General features: G+C 36.5%; 1 protein-coding gene and 1 long non-coding RNA gene across 3 annotated transcripts; both read right to left on the bottom strand.

Moving 5' to 3' along the window:
• Positions 1-1,353: 1,353 nt before the first annotated feature.
• LOC141353036 (uncharacterized) lies at positions 1,354-15,983 on the bottom strand. 2 transcript variants are annotated; one of them, XM_073859403.1, is made up of 10 exons: positions 15,290-15,983; positions 14,837-14,933; positions 13,189-13,338; positions 12,014-12,177; positions 11,732-11,868; positions 11,546-11,639; positions 6,199-6,531; positions 5,922-6,087; positions 5,519-5,646; positions 1,354-4,211 (listed from the first exon to the last, which is right to left on the bottom strand). In XM_073859403.1, the coding sequence occupies exons 1-10, from the start codon at positions 15,338-15,340 to the stop codon at positions 3,888-3,890; spliced, it is 1,644 nt and encodes a 547-aa protein (XP_073715504.1). In that variant the 5' UTR covers positions 15,341-15,983; the 3' UTR covers positions 1,354-3,887. The 2 variants fall into 2 exon arrangements, with proteins under 2 accessions (XP_073715504.1, XP_073715505.1); XM_073859404.1 differs by lacking the exon at positions 14,837-14,933 and having other exon boundaries at positions 15,290-15,982.
• Positions 15,984-18,129: 2,146 nt separating this feature from the next.
• LOC141352877 (uncharacterized) lies at positions 18,130-19,203 on the bottom strand. Its single transcript, XR_012359950.1, has 3 exons — positions 19,082-19,203; positions 18,683-18,890; positions 18,130-18,574 (listed from the first exon to the last, which is right to left on the bottom strand). It is a non-coding gene; the product is annotated as an uncharacterized lncRNA (long non-coding RNA).
• Positions 19,204-22,518: the final 3,315 nt, after the last annotated feature.

Genomic DNA, 22,518 nt, shown 5'->3' with positions numbered 1-22,518 from the left:
CATTGGCGATATGTCTGAAGATCGTCGATACACGATACTATCGTCTATCGGCACAACCCTATAGCTAAGACACTCCTTTTTCATCAAAAACATCCCAGGGGCTGTTACACTTGGTATTTAGATGTGTTTTCATCGAACGGATTACAAGTGGACGAGAGAGACACATCACGTTTACACTTGGTGTTTAAATCCGTCTCTTTTTGTCCATTTTTTTGTCCAATGCTTATGTTTTAAGTAGACGTTACATGTCCGTGTATATGTAAGAGCTTTAATCTCTGATATTGGTGAAATAAGATCGCTCAACTTTCACACGCTTGTAAAATGAAACGAAAGACGCGCAGATCAGCGGCGTTTTATCAATGAAAGGCTAAAAATAGGGCTGTCACCATGTGTTTTGTGCTAGAGGTCAGAAAAGATGAAAAACATTGATCTCAGTACCTCAGATTAGATAAATGGGCGGAGAGACGGCGTGTGGCCGTTCGAACACATTAAACCACATGCGTGTTTAAACCAACTGCATAACCATGCTATAGTTAGCCAAGGAACTATAAAACTTCAAGTTTACAACATAGACTGTATAGATGTAAACGAATATGCTGAATTACCTGTGGAGAAGATAGAAAGTAACTTAACAACTTCAGTGTCCATTAAGCCCCATCTTGGAAAACTAACTCCAATATTGACTTTGGTCTTGATGTTTTTCCTGTCGCGTTGTCGTTTAAAATCCCCTTTTCGCTTCCTTGGTGACTTGTTTTAATGTCCTCGAGAATATGTCTTCAACAGGCTTTCAAATCAAAGCATTAGATCGCAGGTTTATCACGGCGTGCGGCTGTTGTAAAATCCGAAGGATTCAGTCTACACAGCAAAATATGGAAACACAAAACAACTCTATGAGAGTTAATTTTAACACTTTAAAAGTGTCTCATGGGGTCCACTCCCAAATGAGTTATTTTAACACTTTTGAAAGTGTTGGCACATTGACACTCTCAAAGAGTTAAAAAACTTACTCTGTAGAGAGTTAAAATGTTACTTTACCCAACACTAATTAGTGTAATTTGTTAACTCTCAAAGAGTTAAAAAACTTACTCTGTAGAGAGTTAAAATGTTACTTTACCCAACACTAACCGGTGTAATTTGTTAACTCTCAAAGAGTTAAAAAACTTACTCTGTACAGTGTTAAAAAAATATCCAACACTTATCAGTGTAATTTGTTAACACTCAAAGAGTTAAAAAATGTACTCTGTACATAGTTAAAAAATTGCCCAACACTTACCAGTGTAACTTGTTTACTCCCGTAGTGTTACATTTCAATACTGTAGGGTGTTAATATGGTAAAATAAGACAATAACAGTATACTTTTGAAAACACTTTATTGTTTAACAATAAATAAATATTAGTCAACATCTAAAATGTAGCAATATGGAACCAAATACTCTTTATCATCCCCATTAGAAAACATTTTATCAAATGGCTTAAAATACTTCAGTTCATCAATACATTCAACTGAAACATTGTCAAAATTCTCCTCGATGCAGTATGCATTAAGGTGCTCATCAAAATACAACACATTAACATCACATGCAATAAAAAAAGCACACTGTCTATGAATAACAATTGTACAGATCTTTTTAAAAACAGGAAGTTCATTACATACTCCAGTACAGACAAACAAATTTAGCTGGTATTCGGTACCATAGCTTTTGACCCAGCTAGTGGTTGAAACTTCAGAAAATGGGTCCAAATTTAAAGTTTGGCAAAGAATTTCCCCACCTTCTAAATAACAAACATTTTTTACCTTCACAGGACCAAATTCAAACCTCTTAAAGCTATAGTTTTCAAAATGAAAAGCTAATTGGCGCTGGTGTTGCTTTACTAATGATTTGGTTAAGTTTTTGAAATTTCTGACAGACCTTTTAAAAAAATTGTGCTTGGCTTCAAATCGCATGCACCACACATGAATCAGTGGGCCTATTTTTTTCATGCATCTTGGATAGTGTATCATTAAGTGGTGCTTGGGAATTAACATTTTATCTGGAAACAGTGACTTGAAGAGATTATGGTGATCCAAGATCAAATGTTTAAGATAAGATATAATTCCATCTGTCACAATGGGTGAAAACACTATATTAACAATTTGTAGGAGAAGGAGAAGTAAGTTCCAGTAACTGTTACCCCGTTCAACAACATCTCCAAAAATAAGGGGAGTGTGGCGTAAAACACACCACGATTGGGTAGCATTCCAGCCCAGGTGCTTGCTGTTATCATCCAATTTTAAAATGCTTGGTCTGTTTTTACGATCTGTAAAACCATAACTGAAACTCTGTAACCTGTCTGAAAGTGCACTTGTAGTAACATAACCCTTTTTCACAAGGTACTGAAAAACTAGTTTAAGCTCATATTGCACAACTCCTTCCAACAAATCGTGCATAATATCAACAGTAAAGTTGTCTGTGCTGTGGAAAAAATTTAACGAATTTAACGCACAAGACTTTTTAACACCATACACTATATGGAGTGTTTCATTAAGTGCCTGACAATGTTCAGCATGAAGTTCTTTGGAACGTAAAACAAGTTGAGGATGATCCTCAGTAAACACAGTTTGAACTTCATCCTTACAAACCAAGCAAAACCTACAAAAATGTGTTCCACTAAAGGATTCAACAAAACCTAACAAACCATTTAAAGCAAGATTATCTCCTGTCACCTGTATTACTGAACCAAACAAAGGATTTTCAAAAAAAGGAAGCTGAATGCCTTCAGTTTCTAAAGTTTTTAGATCATCAATAAGAGGTTTCAGTATCTTCTCAAAACCATAAGTTTTTAAGTCTTCACTGTAAAAAAGAGCCGCAAGATGGATATTCATTAACACAGAGTTACACTTTGGTGAAAGATTTTTCAAAGTAAAATAAACACATCCAAGTTTGTGGACTCCCCTTTTCGATCCTAAAGGGTTTGCGGTTTCAAAATCGTCATAGTACAAAAGAATTTGAAGTGCATGCTTTTGTTGAGAAAACATTGCATGTTTTTGGAAATATGAGCCATCGTTAATATCCTTGTAAACACCCTTTTTACTATGTTTTTCTTTCAAGAAACTCTCTCTCACATCTTTGTTCTTAAAAATAGATTTGAGAGTACCCAGAATAGGAACATACACATACTTGTCTGTTACAGGTATTTGACTGTAAATTCTACTTCTTTTGTCTCTGCGTACATCCAACCTTACACCAAGGACACATTCCACAGGCTCAACTATTTCCCATTTTTCTTCAAAATATTTGTGCCTCTTTGCCTCTGTGTTGAGCTCTGAAAAGGGATTGTTCAGTTGATTAAAAGACTGCTCAATGTTTTTACACATGTCAGAAAACTGAGTTTCAGGTGAGAGAGATGTCAAAACTGCTTCTCGTGCTTGACTTTGAACATCATTAATAACTTCTTCCATAGAACAAACTATTGTTTGAACAGTGCTTTCGGAGAGACCTGAAGCCTGCAAATGTGCAACAACTGAACCGCACATTGATGACAGCTGCTGTTTAGGAACACATTGTGAAGTAGTAGGAACCTGCAGGTTAGTCTCGGAAGATGTACAAGATGCCCCACAACTTAAAACTTCCTCTTCATTCTCTCTTTGAGGATTGAAATTCTGGTTTGTATCCACTTGTTGACAGGCAGAAAATCTATGCACAGTGTTGAGGTGCTTTCTAAAGCCATTGTATGTACAAAAAGTTAAAAGACATCCTGGTTCTCCGCATTTCAAACGCAATGTTTTAGCAGGATATAAACCATGGTGAAACTTTAAATGTTGACAAAGTTGAAAACAGTCTTTTTGATTCACTTTGCAAACAAAACAAGTGAACATCTCTTGACAGAGGTAAACAAAGCTGGTCTGTTCAAGCTTCCAGTGACAGCAGTCGTGCTCTAACTTCCTTCACACGTGGGCTCTCCTTTGCCCTTCCGACATCAATGTCATAGATTGTGGTTTGAACAAATGTATAAAAATTGGTGAGGGCTTCATCATAGGAAAGGCTGAAAACGTAGTGAACCTTGAAGAGCTCATCAAAGGCAGCTACAGATGTCTGAGCCCTGCATGGTACAGCCTTTTGGTCAATCACAATGTAGAATCTTCTGATTTTATTCTTGTGCTCACCAGTGCAAAGAAGAAAGGGCTGTTTTGCATCAGACAGCTTAAGGAAGGTACTGAGACTAACTCCTTCCTATATGAAGAATAAGTTTAAAGTTATTTCAAGTACTGTTGTTGCAAACAATTAAGTGCCCAAAACAGAAATTAAAATCTCTACAATTTAAAATATTGTTTCAAATAGGGATGCACCAAAATAATTCTGCCAAAAAAAAATCAAAAAATAAATTTTCGTGTTAGGCTGAAAAAGTGAAAAGGCTGAATAAATTGGACAGAAAAATTAGTTCCTGCGGAATCCACAAGCACAGAGAACGAGAGACTTTAGTTCTCTACAGCAACTGTAGTATGTAATAAAGACTTTCTAGAACCAATAAAGTCCTACAATGACAAACACGCTTATATTAAACAAGAAACGTATATTAACAATAAGCTTTTTGTTAGACCGCTTTGTTGAGCACGGTTTCCACTGTCATATGTCAATCTTTCCGCTGTCTCTCGCTCTTACTCTGATTGTCTTGCCTCGTACTTGACTGTGCATGCAGGTGCGTGTCCGCAGCTTAACATACAGTGCTATACAAGCGTCATTGCAAGTTTTTTAAGGTAGAGTAATGAATAGATTATATGCATTTTGCACTGGAATAGAGGATTGAATTAATATCTTTTTAGTCAAGACCCCTTTATGTGGTCAAATGTAAATGAGGCAGTATTAACAAGTCAGATAGCTATCTGATCAGAGAACTGACCAGGTGTAAAAATACCCTATAGTGACTGCTGGAATGTTAAAAAATGTAAATAATGTGAAATAAATATTGTAAAAATGACATTTCAGAATGTAACTTGTGCAATGGTGAGATAATTGGCAAAATAATTCGGTATTCGGCTTCAACCAAGAATTTTTCTTTTGGTGCATCCCTAGTCTCAAAGAATATGCTTAAAGGAATAGTCTACCCTTTTGCCATATTAAACTATGTTATTACCTCAAATTAGACGAATTAATACATACCTATCTTTTTTCAATGCGTGCACTGTAGGCTACAGCGCGTTGTGAATGTGTTAGCATTTAGCCTAGCCCCATTCATTCCTATGGTACCAAAAAAGTTTTATTTTGTGGCACCATACTTACTGGTATAACTCCTCATGTAACAGTCTTAAAATAGGGAAAACACGGAAGTGTTTGGTGGCTTCCCTGTTTGATATCATAGGAATGAATGGGTCTAGGCTAAATGCTAACACATTCGTGACGCGCTGTACAGTGCACGCATTGAAAAAAGATAGATATGTATTAATTCGTCTAAGTTGAGGTAATAACATTTTAATATGGGAAAAGGGTAGACTATTCCTCTATAATAAAGGTCATGTTTATAGAACCTCAAATTTACCTACCTTAAGATACTTTACAAGATTGTTTGCAGCTTGAGCTGAACTAATCTTGGCTGTTTTCTTATGCCCTCTTGAAGTTGGGGGTAGAAGATGGAGTAACAGAAGAATTGCTGACATTTCACTATCCCATCCTAGAGGAACATAATAAATTATACATATGAGTTGCATCACAATTTCAAGATTTTAGGATTTTGTACAAGGAACAGTACAAGTTCTATTTTGAAAAAATGTTCTAGTACACTGTCTGAAAACTGGATAACAAGCTGAATCAGTACTCTGTAAAATCTGTTAGAAAGACTCATTACACAAAAAATTCTGTTTCAACTTGGTATCAAAATATCAACATTGATTTTACTAACCAAAATGATAGTAAAACTGAGTAATACATACAATTTTTTAATCTTACCAAAGTTATTCTCAGGTTCAAGTGCTGACAGAAGTTCCTCAACATATGCATTTGGCAGTAGAGTCCTGCAGTCCGCAATGACTTTTGACTTGAAATATGTAGGCCACCTTGCCAAGAATTTTCCAGACATGTCTTCTCCAAACATCAAGATGAAATCCTGCTCAATCTTTAAGGACAAACAATTTATTATTATATAAATTAGCATTATTTCAAAACATGGTGCTTTGGCAAGATTACCATTAGATATAGGTTAAAAATGGCAAAAGCTGATTCTTACCAATCCGGGAACATCTAGAAAACGAGGAAAGACATCCAAGACTGAAATTGAAGCATCTTCATCATGAACAATCTTCTGTCTGTATTCAAAAGTTGATCTCATTTTTGCTTTGACCACATGTTCATCTGTCGAGTGAATCATTGTAGATAATGCCTCTCTGCATTCTTCTCCATCGAACTGTTCACCAATTAAGAGTGATTCTCTTCTGGTTTTTGGGCCATCCAAATGAACAGGCTTGGAATTGCAGCGAGAGCCCACTGATGTGTTGCGCAGAACTGTCTTGATCCTCCATGCCAGATAACCTGTATTACCCTGAGGGTCATAGTAGTGTTCCTGCAGAACAGGAAACATGTTCATCACAGAAATATAGGACATACACATGCATTGACTCAAAGTTAATTAATTACCTACACATAGGGCTGTGACGGTATGCAATTATTTATTTTACAGGGAGTGCAAAATTATTAGGCAAGTTGTATTTTTGAGGATTACTTTTGTTATTGTACAACTACAATGCTCTTGGTCAATTCAAAATGTTAACAAACCCTTAAACCTGAACATTTAAGTAGTAAGAGTGAAATTGTCTTTCTTAAGAGAATATTTCTATGTACATCATTATAGGCAACTATTAGTGTGCAGAATTATTAGGCAACTAAATGAAAAACAAAGATTTTACCATCTCACTTGTTTTTTTTTTTCAACTGTTAAAGTGAGAATAATAAACAAACTCTACATGTACAAAAAAAAAAAATAAATAAAACAATAAAAAATAAAATATATAGACTCAGTGACCAATATAGCCACCCTTCTTTTCGATAACAGTCACAAGGCTTCCATTCACGGATTCAGTCAGTTTCTTGATGTGGTCTGAACCAACATTTTGTGCAGACGCAACCACAGCCTCCCAGACACTGTTCAGAGAGGTGTACGGTTTACCTTCACTGTAAATATCCTGCTTAAGAAGGGATCAAAAGGTCTCAGTAGGGTTTAAATCAGGTGAAGAAGGGGGCCATGTCATTAGTTTTTCATCTCTAAGGCCTTTACTGCCCAGCCACTCAGTACTTTGATGCATGTGCTGAAGCGTTTTGCATAAAAGTCTTATTGAAAGATGCAGATTTTTTCCTGTACCACTGCTTGAAGAAAGTGTCTTCTAAAAATTGGCAGTAGGTCTGAGAGTTGTTTTTTATTTCCATTTTCAACCCAAAAAGGTCCAACAAGCTCATCTTTAATAATACTTGTCTGTGCCTGCCTGCCTGTAATGTAGAAGACACTTTCCTCAAGCAGCGGCACAGGAAAAAGTCTGCATCCCCCAAGAAGACCGATTATTCTGCAAGACAACACTTCAGCACATGCATCAAAGTACTCCACTGCATGGCTGGCCAGTAAAGGCCTTAGAGGTGAAAAACTAATGACATGGCCCCTTCTTCACCTGATTTAAACCCTAATGAGAACCTTTGAGGCCTTCTTAAGCAGGACATCCACAGTGAAGGCAAACCGCACACCCCTCCGAACAGTGTCCGGGAGGCTGTGGTTGCACAAAATGTTGATTCAGACCAGATCAAGAAACTGACTGAATCCGTGAATTGAAGGCTTGTGACTGTTATCGAAAAGAAGGGTGGCTATATTGGTCACTGAGTTTATATATATATTTTTTTATTGTTTTATTAATTTTTTTGTAAATGTAGAGTTTGTTTATTATTCTCACTTTAACAGGTGAAAAAAAAACAAGTGAGATGGTAAAATCTTTGTTTTTCATTTAGTTGCCTAATAATTCTGCACACTAATAGTTGCCTAATGATGATGTACATAGAAATATTCTCTTAAGAAAGCCAAAATTTCACTTTTACTACTTAAATGTTTAGGTTTGAGGGTTTGTTAAGATTTTGAATTGACCAAGAGCTCTGTAGTTGTACAATAACAAAAGTAATCTAATAATTCTGCACTCCCTGTATAAATTGTCTGCTTTTGTCCACCGATTGTTTAGACGTGCTGCTTCGCAGCATCAGCATGCATTATGAGAGATTTGTTTGCTCCCTTATTTAGCCTACTTTATTTTGTTAATAAAGCTACACGAGACAGACACGGAAAATAGAACGGACGTCTCTCAAATGCATCTGTGTCCAATTGGATAGACCTAAAACCAATCAGAGTGATTTAGGAGGTGACGTATGCAGAGCTATATCAAACTTTTGCCAGATCCAGTCGGAAAGACATCTTTTTTTAGATATGAAGGCTTCGAGTGTTGTTCTTTGCTCGGGTTTTAACGAAAAGGAAAAGTTTAAATCGCTTAAAACAGATGTGATAGCTGATTCGAACGAGTGATGTTCCACAGCGGCATCCATCTTCGTAATGTACAAAATCTGCTTCACAGACGCTGTGCTGTCATCATCGTGTAAGCACACCCCAACGTTTCTGATTGGTGCCGTGATTTCTCTGCATTAGAAATGGGCTTGAATGGCCTCCTTGCCAGACTACTTCAGACCTGCCAACCTTGGAATTTTTTTTGAGTAGCAACTTACTGCAGCGCCGCAGGGTGAGGTCAGGCACATTTGATGATCAAATTGAGTGATTGAGTTCAACTTCACATGCTCACTTATCACAACTTATTACTAATCACATAGTTCCCACTCACCACCATATCTAGTTTTTCAACATACAAGTAGGCTATGAAGAACTCTTTTAATGAACAGGCAATCCCAAAAAATATGCCTCTGAAACAAAACTTTAACATAATTGAAAATTGTATTGGCCTATGGCATATGTCTTAAATACATGGGATGTTATAAATAACAAAGAATCAACAAATAGCATGCTATATCCTTGCTTTATTTTCCAGCAGGCCAGTTGAGATGAAACTCTACTGGGGCACAGGCCTCACACTACTTTTTCTTTAACATACCTAACATGAACAGTATTAATATGTTTTAAGGCATAAAGGCATGCCGCTAGCATATTTGCATTCTACAGTATTGATGATAATGAGTCTTTTACAAATATGTACAATAACAATACTTAGCTGCTACTACAATAAAAAGCATACGTGCATGATCATTTGTGTACATTATCTGCATAGTGTTTAAACCTGCTGGAAAAAAACAGCATAGACCACCATATGTTGTGTTTTGGTGCTGGTTTGCTGTTGACCATCAGCATAAACCAGCTTAATTCTCATGCTGGTTTGGTGCTGGTTTAGCTGGTGGTCACCAGCAAACCAGCACCAAAACACAACATATGCTGGTCTTGCTGGTATAATGTTTTTAAGCAGTAATGCCAACTGTTTATGTAGTGTCCTTAAGTAGTTATCTAGTGCAGGGCTCGACATTAAGGCTTGTCCCGGACAAGTGGATTTTTTGTAGGACAAGTGTAAGAGAAAATTAGTTGTCCGACTGGATAAGTTACATTTCAAACAATGTTACCTAACATTATGTGCTGTTAACGACAGAGCAGAACGCGCAGGGCAAACACAGAGCGGAATACTGAATGGTGCAGACAAACACACACACATTTACATGTTACTGTTACTAAACAAGCTGCGTGCGCATATAACCTGATCGACGAACACGGAGGGGCGGGGAGTCACAGGACGGCATGGAGTGGAGAGTGAAGTTTCTTCAGGTTTTCGGCGTGAATATAAATTACCGGCACATTGACCGCGTTTTCATCACTGTGTGTCAAAAAAGCCGATTCAAGTCCGTAATTTTTTCTCTTCTAAAGATTGGTAAAAACACACAATGGGCTTAAAATCTTGTTTAAGAATCTGTTTTATAATGAGAACTCTCTTTCAGCACGCCTATGTGTGTGCGCCGCGCGACAGCCGTTTGAATCTGACAGAGTTCGTCACTTCAAGAATCCCACACAAACATTACAGCGTAAATGCTAGGTTTAAGATTGACTTTATACATAACAGATAATCTAGATACATTCATCCTATTAAGTTTTTTAAATATGGTTATGTTTTAATGTTTTGCTTTAGTGTTTTAATGTCAGACAATTAATAAAATGTGGGAAAATGAAAAGAAAGTCAGCAGATATAGCATCATTCTCCAGAAAGAGTAGCAAGAAACAGCCAAATGAATCTTAGTAAAATACATTTCAGTGTCCTAAATTCACATGATTTTCTGGTCTCTATAGTTTTTTCAGCAATGGGAGATAAAAATTCTGGTTTCAAAGTAAATTTCAAAAGTTTAATTTAATTAAATAGTTTAAAAAAACATGAGGTTGAATTATGACTATAAATTTTATGTTAATCTCAATTCATTTTAATTAAAATTAAAGTATTGTAGCAATTGTATGTTATACATTATTCTGATTAACACACCTATAATACTTACAAGTATTTTAAGGTTGGATGATTTTATATGCCACCCCAAAGTAACTGCTTGCCCCTGCCTGGCCACCCCTATGAAAAATCCCTGCCTCCGCCACTGATAAACACAAATAAACATTATATTATAAATCTTTACCCGGACAAGTGACTTTTGTGCATGGACAAGTGAAACACAAATTTACTTGTCCAAAGGACAAGTTCCTCAAAAAGTTAATGTCAAGCCCTATAGTAAACTAAACAGTAATTTCATATCTGACAATACAGAACAGTACACAAACATGAGTTGATTTTCTCAGCAATAATGCAAAGCTCTATACTTGGTTTTGACTGGCTGAGCATATAGTTTTACCTCCCTCATCATCTATACTTTAGTAAGAATAAGATTGATATTATTTAGACTTTTGTTTGCTCTTTGTGCTACAAAAAGTACAGACGCTCCCACTCCCGGACATCGATTTCTGCGTGCTCGCACCAGTTTGTTTTTTCCATTAATGTGGGACTGCAACGCGTTTACAATGGTTAATTACTTTTCATGAAGCTCAGTTTTTTGCCGCGATCAGAAATGTAAATTGATATACTGGCAAATAAAGTAAAAACTTAAACTTGAGGCACCACATAGGACACTGGGGCACGTGCAACAGTAAAAGGCGTTTACACGTCTACTCGTAGCAGCATAGTTTGGTGTCTAAATGCGTATCTGTTACACAAAATGCGTAAAGGTTGGCAGGTCTGCTACTTGCAGAGCAAATCTAAATTTGCCGGAAGTTGTCTGGGTTTTCCCAGGCTACCGGCTTTGTGAAGTCTTGTTAAATTAAGCTTGTAACTTTGCACCGGCAGCAATAAGGTATCAAGCCAGCTTACGTTATTTGTAAAATACGTGGGCGCATTTTTATTACGCGCCCATTTTATCGCCCTTCCCTACTACATACATTTTGAAAAACATATAAAATGACAAAATAAAAATGAAATATGCATTTTATTAATACTTTTACTTATAAACCTCAAAAGTATTAAACTCACATATCCGGTTTTAGAGTATGGATCCAGAAGATGTGGAAAGAGTGTCACAATCCCTAATGCATAGTTACAACGCACAATTGAATGTGGGATCCTCCTGACAAAGTAAAAAAAAAACAATCTTTAAGGCTTTAGATTGTATGTTAAAAATTAATATAAATTTGAAACAGTGGAGCTAGAATTTTTTACCCATGTGATTCAATCATATCGGCAACTAGTATGTTCACCATTAATTTCCGCTTTGCATCTGACAATGTTTTTGTTTTTTCATATTCCATGAAGATTTCATCACCCTTGGAATTGGTCTTCAGAATAGTCTCAACCATCTGCCAAATGTAAACATTTTGCATTATAAAAAAGCTTTTTAAAGCAACTACTAAACATTTAAAACTTTTCATTATACATTTTAAACAAATGTAACTTTAGTATATTCATTTTTTTCATTTTCTTATTTGGTCTGTAAATTTTTACCTGTTTGGCTTCATTCCGATCTATGGGACCAGCTGAGATCATCTTCTTTTTTACTGATCCCACGACCACGGATGAATCCGAAGAACATGATGCATCTGGCTGATATGAAATGTTGGGCACAGCTGATGAACATGATTCATCAGCGACCAGTTCAATCTGTAGATCTACAAAACAGATTTTTCGAAAGGACATAAAAGACAACAATCTATTAGTATCTGCAAAAATTATGTTCAAAAGATGCAATACACTACTCCTACAATAACACCTCTTTGCTGTTCCTAAAAACAGAATGAATCAGCTTGCCAAATTAAATTAGAACTGACCTGACATTAGCTGCTTTTAAACCAAGGCTAAAACCATTCCTATTGGGCCAGGCCTACAGTCTTTGAATGGGATTTTATACTGCGAATGCTTTGTCCATCTGTGACTGTTTGTTTTAATATACATTTTGTGTTTATGTTGTGATGAATAACTTCCTGTACATTACATTGGTTAATGGCAGTGGTTTTCAGTTTACATTTTCCGATGGGAAAACCCTCTAAGTTTGTCTGACCAATTTTACTTGTAAATGAGCACTTTTATCAGGATCTTATGTTTAAGTTTAGCAATTTTACTCAAATGTCACTCAAAAAGTTGTTTAGTAATTGAAATGTCTTACTTTTACAAATAACACTTTAGTAATTTTATTGCTATTTAACAATTTTGACAGTATCAGCAAATCCCTCCAAGTGCATGCAAGCTTTTTTGTTAAACCTGGTTTCTCAATCACACCCTATCTTTCTCCAATCTCTCTTCACTGTACTTTCTGAATAAAGGTTAAATGCTCCAAAACTCAGTATATTATTAATTTTAGTAAACTTTTTTAAAACTTAAGAGCTCGATGAAATCTGACGTTGGAAAAAGGGATGCAACGTTGTAACTCAACCAATAAGGCTGATTGTTACAACGTTAAATGGATTCACCAACAAAACACTATTTCTGAATGGCAAGATAAATAATTTGACGAATGTATAATACGAGCCAAGAGCATTCGGTTAATATCATTATCTAGTTTTTGACGGAGGTGGTGTTTAGAAACTTTGGCATCTGAGCTCTTCAACTGTGCTTTATAAATAATTTGAATTAAATGGATAGTGTAATAAACAACAAACACAACCAAAACTAATTATTCTTACCAATTACTGGGTGTCCAGCCAAGGCCTTGAAGGAGAGGACACCTGACTTTACAAGCTCATCAAAGACATCCCTATCTACTTCTGTTCCAGATTCATCAGTTATGGTGATAGGACCCTCTGTCTCAGGCAGCAAACTGAATTTCTCTGTTACTAAAGCAAATAAAAAATGCTCTATTAAACTACAATTTCAATCAAAGTATAACACCACAGGTTCTGCACCACAATGGGTCTGGTCGATGTGATAAATTATTGTATATCGGAGATGACTTGCATCACAATGTCAATTATAACAGTCTGTTACCAAATGATCATCGTCAATATCATGACAAATATTAAAAATGGCAAATATTAAAGCTAGGAAGTTGCCAAATAAAGAGACAAGAGTGGCATCTCCCCTTAATATGAAGTGCAAAAATCAAGACATTTAATAGGCAGTTTAAAATGCAAATCATTAAGGCCCTGTTTACACATACATGGTTATTTTGAAAAACTGAGACATTTAACTTCGTTTGCACCCTTTGTTTACACGCAAACGGAGAACTCGCCTCTGAAATCGATTATTTTTTTTTAAACTCCGGCCAGAGTGGAGAATTGGAAAATCTTCGGTTGCACTGTTGCATGTAAACTGAGAAAACCGATGTTTAGGCAGCCAACGTCACAGAACGCGCCAGAGCTCCAAAAGTGCGACCTTGTTCAAAAGAGGAACAGGAAGTGATTTGTTGCTGTTTTCGGGATTCTGATTGGCTTAAGTGGGCTTGAGCTTCTTGTTACACTGCCACCTACAGCTTTGCATGCTCTTGACGGCATATATATAGGTGTACGTGTCAATGAGTACGTTTACATGCACAGCATAAGCGGATAACTATCAAAAATCTGCTTCTTACAGAAAACTTTTTGAGTTGTTTTTTGCTCATTACGCCGATTTCGCGTGGCATGTAAACACCTTAACTGGCTTTTTCACGGTTTTGTCCATGTGCGCATGTCTCCGCGTATGAAAGATAAACGTCACACGCGGAAGTAAGCGCAAAGTAACGCATAAAAGTCTCCGCTCGACCAAAGCAGATGGCAGAGAAACTGCCAAATAGCAGCTCATGCCACATTCACAGGCTCCGCAGACACGAGAAGAAACACAACAGTACAGCTTAAGACAGATTTGCCGTTGACTTTTTGAACGACTATTGTGTACTATAGGCGGTGACGTCACTGCCTGCGAGAAAACTGATAATTCTTCAATTCCCTTGTAAACGCATTTGTCTGCATAGCCGGCTTATTGATTTGCATGTAAACGCATGAAAACAGTCCTCCGCAACAAGCAGATTTCCGATAGCCATCCGCTCACTCTGTGCATGCAAACGCACTCAACGACATGTCAGATTGATCATACTCGGGACTAATTTCATCGTGTCTGTCTCGGATAGGGATTATATTTTAAAAAAATGTATTTCTGCATGTCAGGTTCAGGTAAGAAGTGATTCTGGTCAATTCAGGTTGAGTACGGATTTTAGGACCCAAAAAGACCTCTAGCTTGAATACACCGCCAGTCACTTTGAATAAAATTTTCTAACAAAAGCATATGTACATTTAGAAAATAATGTAAACAAAATACCATTATAACACATTACACTAAAACATTCTGCACAACACTTACTTTGTTGAAGAAATCTCTCAAAATCAAACCTTTCTTCAGTCTGAGGTACTACTACATACTTCTGTGCTCCTCTACACTCCACTTTAGCAAGCATCTCCTGCATGCATTAAAGTACTTAAGTCATTTTTTAATTAAAACATCTGAAGAAAAAAAAACTTTTAAAAACTTTTAAAGAGTAGCAAATGCCCACCTTTCAAATCATGCTCACATATTGTACACATCTTACAAACAAGGTTACTCAAGAAAACAAATGACATGCACGTCAGACTTTATGTGTGACCCTGGCCACCAAACCAGTCGAACTAGGATTCGATTTAAGGAAATTAAATACTGATTCACAAAAAAAAAACTTAAACTAAATTAAGTTTTAATTAATTGCGGATGGATAAGATACATCATTATAGACCAATTACTTTTGTTTTATAAAAAAACATTCATTTAAAAACAGCATACCTTCAGCATCATCTTTAACACCAAATTTGCCGTTGAAAGTAAACCATCCATACATTATCATCTAACGTTAATGGAGACACAAAGATGTAAATCCGCGCTTTAAACAAAACCGGTGTTGACGGGCTCTCGCGACGCGCTGCTCAGGCACGCGATATGAACCGGCCTTGGCGTTTGCGTGAGAACCATGCGAAAATGATGGTGCGGGTGAATTATTTATTTGAAGCTGCAATTAAAAATGAGACATAGTGCATCGAGGCATATGTTTTTGTTACCTCCAGTGCTGTTGCGCGTGAGGTTTGCACTCTCTAAAGATGTCCGGGTAACTTACTGCACCGTCCGCCTGAGTTCCGCCTTTCTGTTTCGACAACATTACTATTCTTGTTATTTTTATATTAACGTTAACCAAAAATTTCTATATATTTTTTCAAATGTTTTAATCGATGCAAATCACTAGAAGACTAAATCGCAATACGTGAATCGAGTTCCCCCACTCTAATTAACGTTACAAGATCGCGGATTCAAAAATGAAACACCATTCTAACACGCTGCGAGAACATTAGGAAGCGCAAACGTTAAGGACCTAAGAAAATTATAACCCAATTAAATTGATTTAAAACCTAAAACACAATACTTAAGCTAATTTACTTTGATTTTGAAACAAAAGTAACGTTAAAACAAACACACACACACAAACATCATATTAATCATTAATAACAATAAAAAATCAACACATTAAATCAAATTAATCAGTATTTACTTACGAATATGGTGAGATGTTGTATCCGTGACTTCAAATTGAACTCTCCCTCAAGCTTCTTCACTCTAGTTAATAAAAACGCCAGTTAAAAATCATACGGAGTTATTAACATTCCAAACAACACCATAATCACAAAACATTATCAAAATCTCACAAACTTTAAGTTTTAAAGTAATTTGCATACGTGTATGAAAGTTAATTCGTCAAGTTGTTGTTCCGTAATCAATTAAATTAACGTTAGGTCCAAACGGTCACATGAGAGTTGTTCACATTGACGCTAAGTTACTTAACATTTAACTCGATACACTTAGGTTAACATTAAACTTGATATTGATAGTAATATAAAACATGCTGAAATGCTATTTTAAACCACATTTAATCAACTTTGCTTACCTTTCAGAGAAAAAATGATGATCCTACTCGCGTGTGATTTGGCTTGCTGGCTGCTTGTGTTTGAGCGGGAATGAGGGGGGAGGGGTCCTTTATTAACACTCCAGGAGTTAAAAACTGCCAGTCAAGGTACACTGCGGGAGTTAATTTTTAATTAAAGGTTTCACACTCTGTTTTAACACCAACACTTTCTCTGCTTTTACTCAGTGCAGTGTTGAATTAACTCTAGTTTGTGTTAAATTAACTCTGAACTCTTAACATTTCCATTTACACCGTAATTTTAACTCTGCAAAATTTGCTGTGTACACAGGTCGCATATATTCGGGCTGCATACGTCATCAAGCCTGGTTTATTTAAATTAACTGAGCATTACATTCGCAAGTCATAAGCATATTACATCAATTTACAATTAACTAAGAATAATTGTCAGCTTTATAATTGTTAATATTCTGAAATAAGATTGTCTTGATGACATATACCGCCTACACATGCAACCTCCGTAGGCTTCAGCTCGCGGCCAGCTTGAGTGTACTCTGAAAGCGCGAAAGGCGGAGCTTGAATTTCAGGAATGTCCCTCGTCGGCGAATGTATTTCAAAGATGGAGGCACAACATGGATTCAGCCAGAGAGCGACTCGATCGTATGTATTTTAAATAGCAGATTCTACACTTACGAGAATACTTTGATTAGTGGGGTGGAAGTAATTACACATGAATGAGCACATACTTTTGAAACAAAACATGGGTTTTTGCTAAGAATTAACTAAAAAAGTACACAGTGGAGCTTTAAATAAGGTCTAAAATTAGCATTAGGTACAGAAATTAAATAAAATGGATAATAACACTGTCTTTATTGTACAAATTAAATATTATTATTTTTGAGTAATAGACGTGATTTTCTGTTTGTCTTGGGTTGTTTGATTAACATAAATGACACAGACTTAAGTAGGTTAATTGAGGTTACTGTCTCTTTATTAAGAACAAATGGTAAAACTTTATTTTAAGGATCAGAAATTAGTTAGTAATTAATGACTAATAAGTGTATGTGTAACTGACTAGTTAGTGACCTGTAAGCAGTTACAAGCTTTTTATAAGCCATTTATTGGTTGTTGTCTTGTTTTTGTCTTATAGCCCCTTAACACTTGATTTTGTCCTAACAATTAACTTATTACCTAAAAACAAAAGATACTAATAGCTTGTATTGTGTAAAATACACACTTTATAGGTTCTTAGTACCCTGTTTGAGTTTGTAGCTTTAAGTGAGAAATAAATATAGAATGGGCATTTCAAAACAAACATTTAAATGAGAAGAAAAAGTACTTTCATGTTACACAGAAGCAGTTTTTTTAGAAGTTGTACTACACTAACAAACTATTTTATAACTCAACTATTACCTGAGTATATTAATGGGTAACAATCATATTTCTCACTAATACATGCATATTAAATATTACTTAAGAGTATGTTCCCTATTCTAAAGTAAACATTTATTGTTTTCCAATAACAGAAGAGACAATAAATATTGCAGTAAAGAACTTGTTCTTTATTGTTTCAAGTTTCAACAAAAGAACCAACTGCAGGTGAGAGACATCCCGAAATATTACAATTAATTGCCAAACAATTTATGGACAAATGTTACACTAATGATAATTGTCATAGAATTAATTAAACATTGGCATTTTCACACAGGATACTTTCTTCTAATGTCATGCAAAATCATACCCAGGGGGGCTTTTTTGTCTGTCACCACGCCAATAAGGCCACTCAATTACTTTTAAGTGGTCTTTCAGCATGCTTTCTGTGCAGTTCCCCCTAAATCTCCACAATGTTGCCTTGCAGACCCCCCATAATTTCTCAATGTTTTGTGTGTGGGCACCTGTCCGGGGATCAACAAAAACCTCTTTATGATTTTATGGTTCACAGTTAGATGGTTATATCCAGCATCTCTCAGACAGCTATAGGCTCTCCACCCATCTGAGATAACAGTGCTTCCCTGTGTAACATGCTTCTGGAGAATTGGCATAAGGTGTTGAGCTGAACGCTGTCTAACAACTCTCAGAATTGGTCTTCTTCTCTGTTCTTTGACCCCAAGCATTCCAAACACCCATGACCCCCTGTTGCTCTGTCTTCCTCGGTTGTACTAAAAATGACAAATTGTCCACTGTTAGGATTAGGATACAATTAAACATATTGTATCATTCACATTTACTATAAAGTGTGTGAACAGATTTAATTGACAATATATTACCTTTCTTTTGTGGCCAAATTTGCTCTCATCAATCAAAACAATTTCTTGTCCATTTCCAATTTTCAGGTCACCTCTTCTCTTCATTTTTTTAACTGCAGATTTGCAGACTCCACGTAGATGATGAGCAAGTTTAGTCAGTGTGGAGGAGCTTCCAGTAATGCCTTCCTGTAACATGTCTACTTGCCGCAACCTGAGTCCTTGTGAAAATCTACATTGTAAAAGCAAACACGTAAAATACATAAGATAATACATCTGGATCGTAACACATTTAGTAATACTCAATTCACTGCCTGTTATGATGTAATCTGCTTGGGTAATATACTTGGGTAAAATAGTTTCCTCTCAACACTAATACATAAAAAGTGATTATATAACATTATTAAAATAATGTATTTTTACCTGTAAATGAAATGCATCCATGTCTGGAGGCTCAGGTGAGACTTATTGAGCCACTTCGGATGCTCTTGCTATGAGATTTCCTGTGGCATTTATCCCGACACACCCTAGCAGAGAATAATAACATTATTAAATAAGCATTCTAGCTTTAAAACACCAACATTTAAGAAACATAATACTTTAAGCAAATGCATAGGTTAGAGATGAGTGATATAAGTTACTGAATTTATATGTACAGTATAGTGAATTAAAAGGGAACATTTTATATGCAGTGAAATATTGGTGTTTGTGTGTCCCTGTCTCTACTCTCTAATGGTGAGATTAGGAGCATTAAGTTTTGATTTAAATCATTCAGTTTGAGCTTGTGACATAATTTTACTCAGTCAATATATAATGTTACTTTTCTTACCATGCTGCTTCCTTTCCGTTGTAGAAGTCCTTAAATTCCATGATGTGATGGCATGATGGGCAATACATGCGTTTTCGCAGTAATCCCTCCTGCATCAACCAGTAAACACATTTTTTGTTCATCTTCGCTGATGGTCTGAAAAATACTCTCCTCAAAAAATCATAATTTGAAGCCATTACGCTTCACGGCGCACGTAGCGCAACAAGAAAACAATACCGGTAGTATGAAATAAGCGCATGCGCATTTAAATTTCACGGGTAATCTTGACCCGCGCAGTGCACGCACTTTCTGTCCAATCAGAGATGCAGGAATCAATATGGGTTGTAGCTAGAAGGGATAAAGCTACGGCCAAAATCTCGCTGGATAAGCGCAGTTTTCATCTTAAAGGGCCATTTCACCGATAGGAACATTAATCTTTATGGAAAGTGAGTCATATTTGTAGTCAAAATGTAACATAAATGTAGAATTTTGTGCCTATTTGACAGAGAAAAGACAAAATGTGACTTTAGAGCACATTTGTATGAAAAACTACAACTGCCACTATGCACCAATGCACAGCTCTGCAAGCCACTCCCATTAATCGGAACACGGCTCAGACATGCTATTATGTACATAAATGCCACGTTAGTAAAACAAAGAAAATAGCCACCACCACTGTGTCTGACTGACACCAATCATGATTTACTTTTAAACGTGATGTTACATTGTGGTACACACAATAACACTCTGGCCTGGTGTGTAGCAAAGTCTTATTCAAACAGTAACGTGCGGTTTCAGATCCGCAGTACAAATGTCTTTTCAATTAGTTACAATATAGACATATAAAACACCGCTCAGATATGCTATTGTGTACATAAATGCCACCTTAGTATAACAAAGAAAATAGAAACACTCACTTTAGTCAGACGTCCGTTTGTCCCTGCATCCTCCTCCACACAAACGCGTCCCCTGCATAATATCTCCACATACGCGCTGCCTCAGCTCTTGGAGCTTGTGCTCGTAAACCGAAACACGTCTTTGAAATAAGCACGCGACCAGACAGAAACATTCACAAAACAAACGTTCATATCCTTATCTGATCCAGAAATGTTAAACCGAAAGCAAACGGCGCGAGTCCGTCCAAATATACTCCGCAGCGCGTCTGCTCGTAAACCGAAACATGTCCGTGAAATAAACGTTCCAAACTCGCGCAAAGTTCCTCTCTTGCATAGAAACCTTCACCAAACAAACGTCCATATCCTTATCTGATGCAGAAATGTAATAAAGCAAGCACACAGCGAGAATACAGGCAAGCTTCTCTACGCAGCAGAGGCCGATGGTTGCTGCGTCTTCACCGGGCTCCTCTACCCAGCCGACGCCCAGGCTCCGGCTTCTCCTCGGGCTTCTGTTCCTACATCTGCCTCAGCTCTTTGCAGTATTGTGGCTCATAAAGGTGCAATGTACAGCGGATTAGAGCATCACGCTTGTAAAATCACCCTCTTCCATGTAATATTGATTAACTTCCACTGTTATTATAACATGAATTCGGCTCGCTCCACAACTTCTGTTTAGCTTAGCTTAGCATAAAGATGGCGGCTGAGTGTTTTTGTTCGGTCTGTGTTCGTATATTTTCGTAAGTCCCACCCACTTATCTGTAATTGGTCTGAAGCGCGAGTGGGTCCCACCCATAGCCCCCACCTTGGAAAAATGAGGAATGAGTGTCTGTAGTCTTTCACACTCAATAGAGAAACAGGATTTCCTTCTTTCAATGACGCAAAATGATGATTTTTACATCATTGAAAGAAGGAAGTGCCTCACTGAAATCAGTATTTCTCCCCTCTCAGGGGAAACTGAGGGAATGGTGCACGACCATTCAAAAACATGACTGGGGTTCTAACGGTACAAAGCTTAATGCAAATGGGTGAAGTTTCCCTTTAATCCTACCCCAAACGTAACCATCGAAATGGTATGTTTATCTTAGTTACATTTCAGCTTTATTCAGTCTCTGAAACAATAAAATGACATTTTTTTGCAATCCTGCATTTTTTTGCATCCTGTTGTAATTTCATCGCAAAAATGACATTTTTTTGCAATCCTGCATTTTTTTGCATCCTGTTGTAATTTCATCGCAAAAATGACATTTTTTTGCAATCCTGCATTTTTTTTGCATCCTGTTGTAATTTCATCGCAAAAAATTAAAAGGTCTCATAAAACAAATAAAATGATCTAATAATCCGTCATGATACGGAATAGACAACTTGGTGAAGATATTTGGCCATTTTTATTAACTCATGTGAACAACACGTGTCACCCCGCTACCATAACAACACTGCTCCCTGCATGTAACAGTCAATCTCATGAGCACACATATCACATTAACTCTACTTTAATTCTAATTAATCAGAATGGACCGTTTGTCTGTTGTATTATACCTTCGAGTAACTTGTCAAGTGGGAATGATAATGAGATTAAGACAAAACTTCACTGATTAAGTGGTAACTTTATAAATACAGTAAAGTTTCACAGTCTGAAAATACTTTTCTCTCTTTTCTGTACACTTTTTAGTAACATTTAGTATCCATGAGAATAAACAAATCCAATATTGTGATGTGCACATCAGGTAAAGAGGTGGAAATAATAGAAATCCATACAAATCTGGGAATTGCCAATATTGTACTGTAGAGACCCATATACAGAGATAATTATTGGTTAGATTTTAAACCACACTGTCGTTTTCATTATGATGATAGGTTGGTCAGGAAGGAAACTGTAGTGAATTGTACCTACTGTAGGCTACCTGTAGATACCTGTTTGACATGTTTTGCAAAAGCATACAGGGAGTTACATTTATTAAGATGTGAAACTCTATAATTCAAATGTTCCAAAAAGTGTCATCCAGTCAATGATTAGCAAATAATTTCTGTTGATTGTCTAAAGCAGCATCAGGATAGAGGAAAATGCTGCCTGCCTTTAAAATCTGTAGGTCTGTGTTAATGCCAGCTTCTAATAGTTTTAAAATGCTATGCTACACTTTTATTTTAGCACCTTTGAA

Source organism: Misgurnus anguillicaudatus, chromosome 21, assembly GCF_027580225.2.
Source record: "Misgurnus anguillicaudatus chromosome 21, ASM2758022v2, whole genome shotgun sequence".
NCBI classification, from domain to species: domain Eukaryota; kingdom Metazoa; phylum Chordata; class Actinopteri; order Cypriniformes; family Cobitidae; genus Misgurnus; species Misgurnus anguillicaudatus.
The sequence above is the reverse complement of the archived record's forward strand: the minus strand, read 5'-3'. Positions and strand labels throughout refer to the sequence as shown.

What these genes read in the sequence shown, in the direction of transcription:
- LOC141353036 (XM_073859403.1), bottom strand. Translation starts at nt 15,340, where the DNA reads ATGGATGGTTTACTTTCAACGGCAAATTTGGTGTTAAAGATGATGCTG. An exon ending in TGTTAAAGATGATGCTGAAG is followed by an intron (nt 14,934 to 15,289) that starts GTATGCTGTTTT and finishes TAATGCATGCAG; the next exon opens with GAGATGCTTGCTAAAGTGGA. An exon ending in ATCTTGTAAAGTATCTTAAG is followed by an intron (nt 4,212 to 5,518) that starts GTAGGTAAATTT and finishes TTCTTCATATAG; the next exon opens with GAAGGAGTTAGTCTCAGTAC.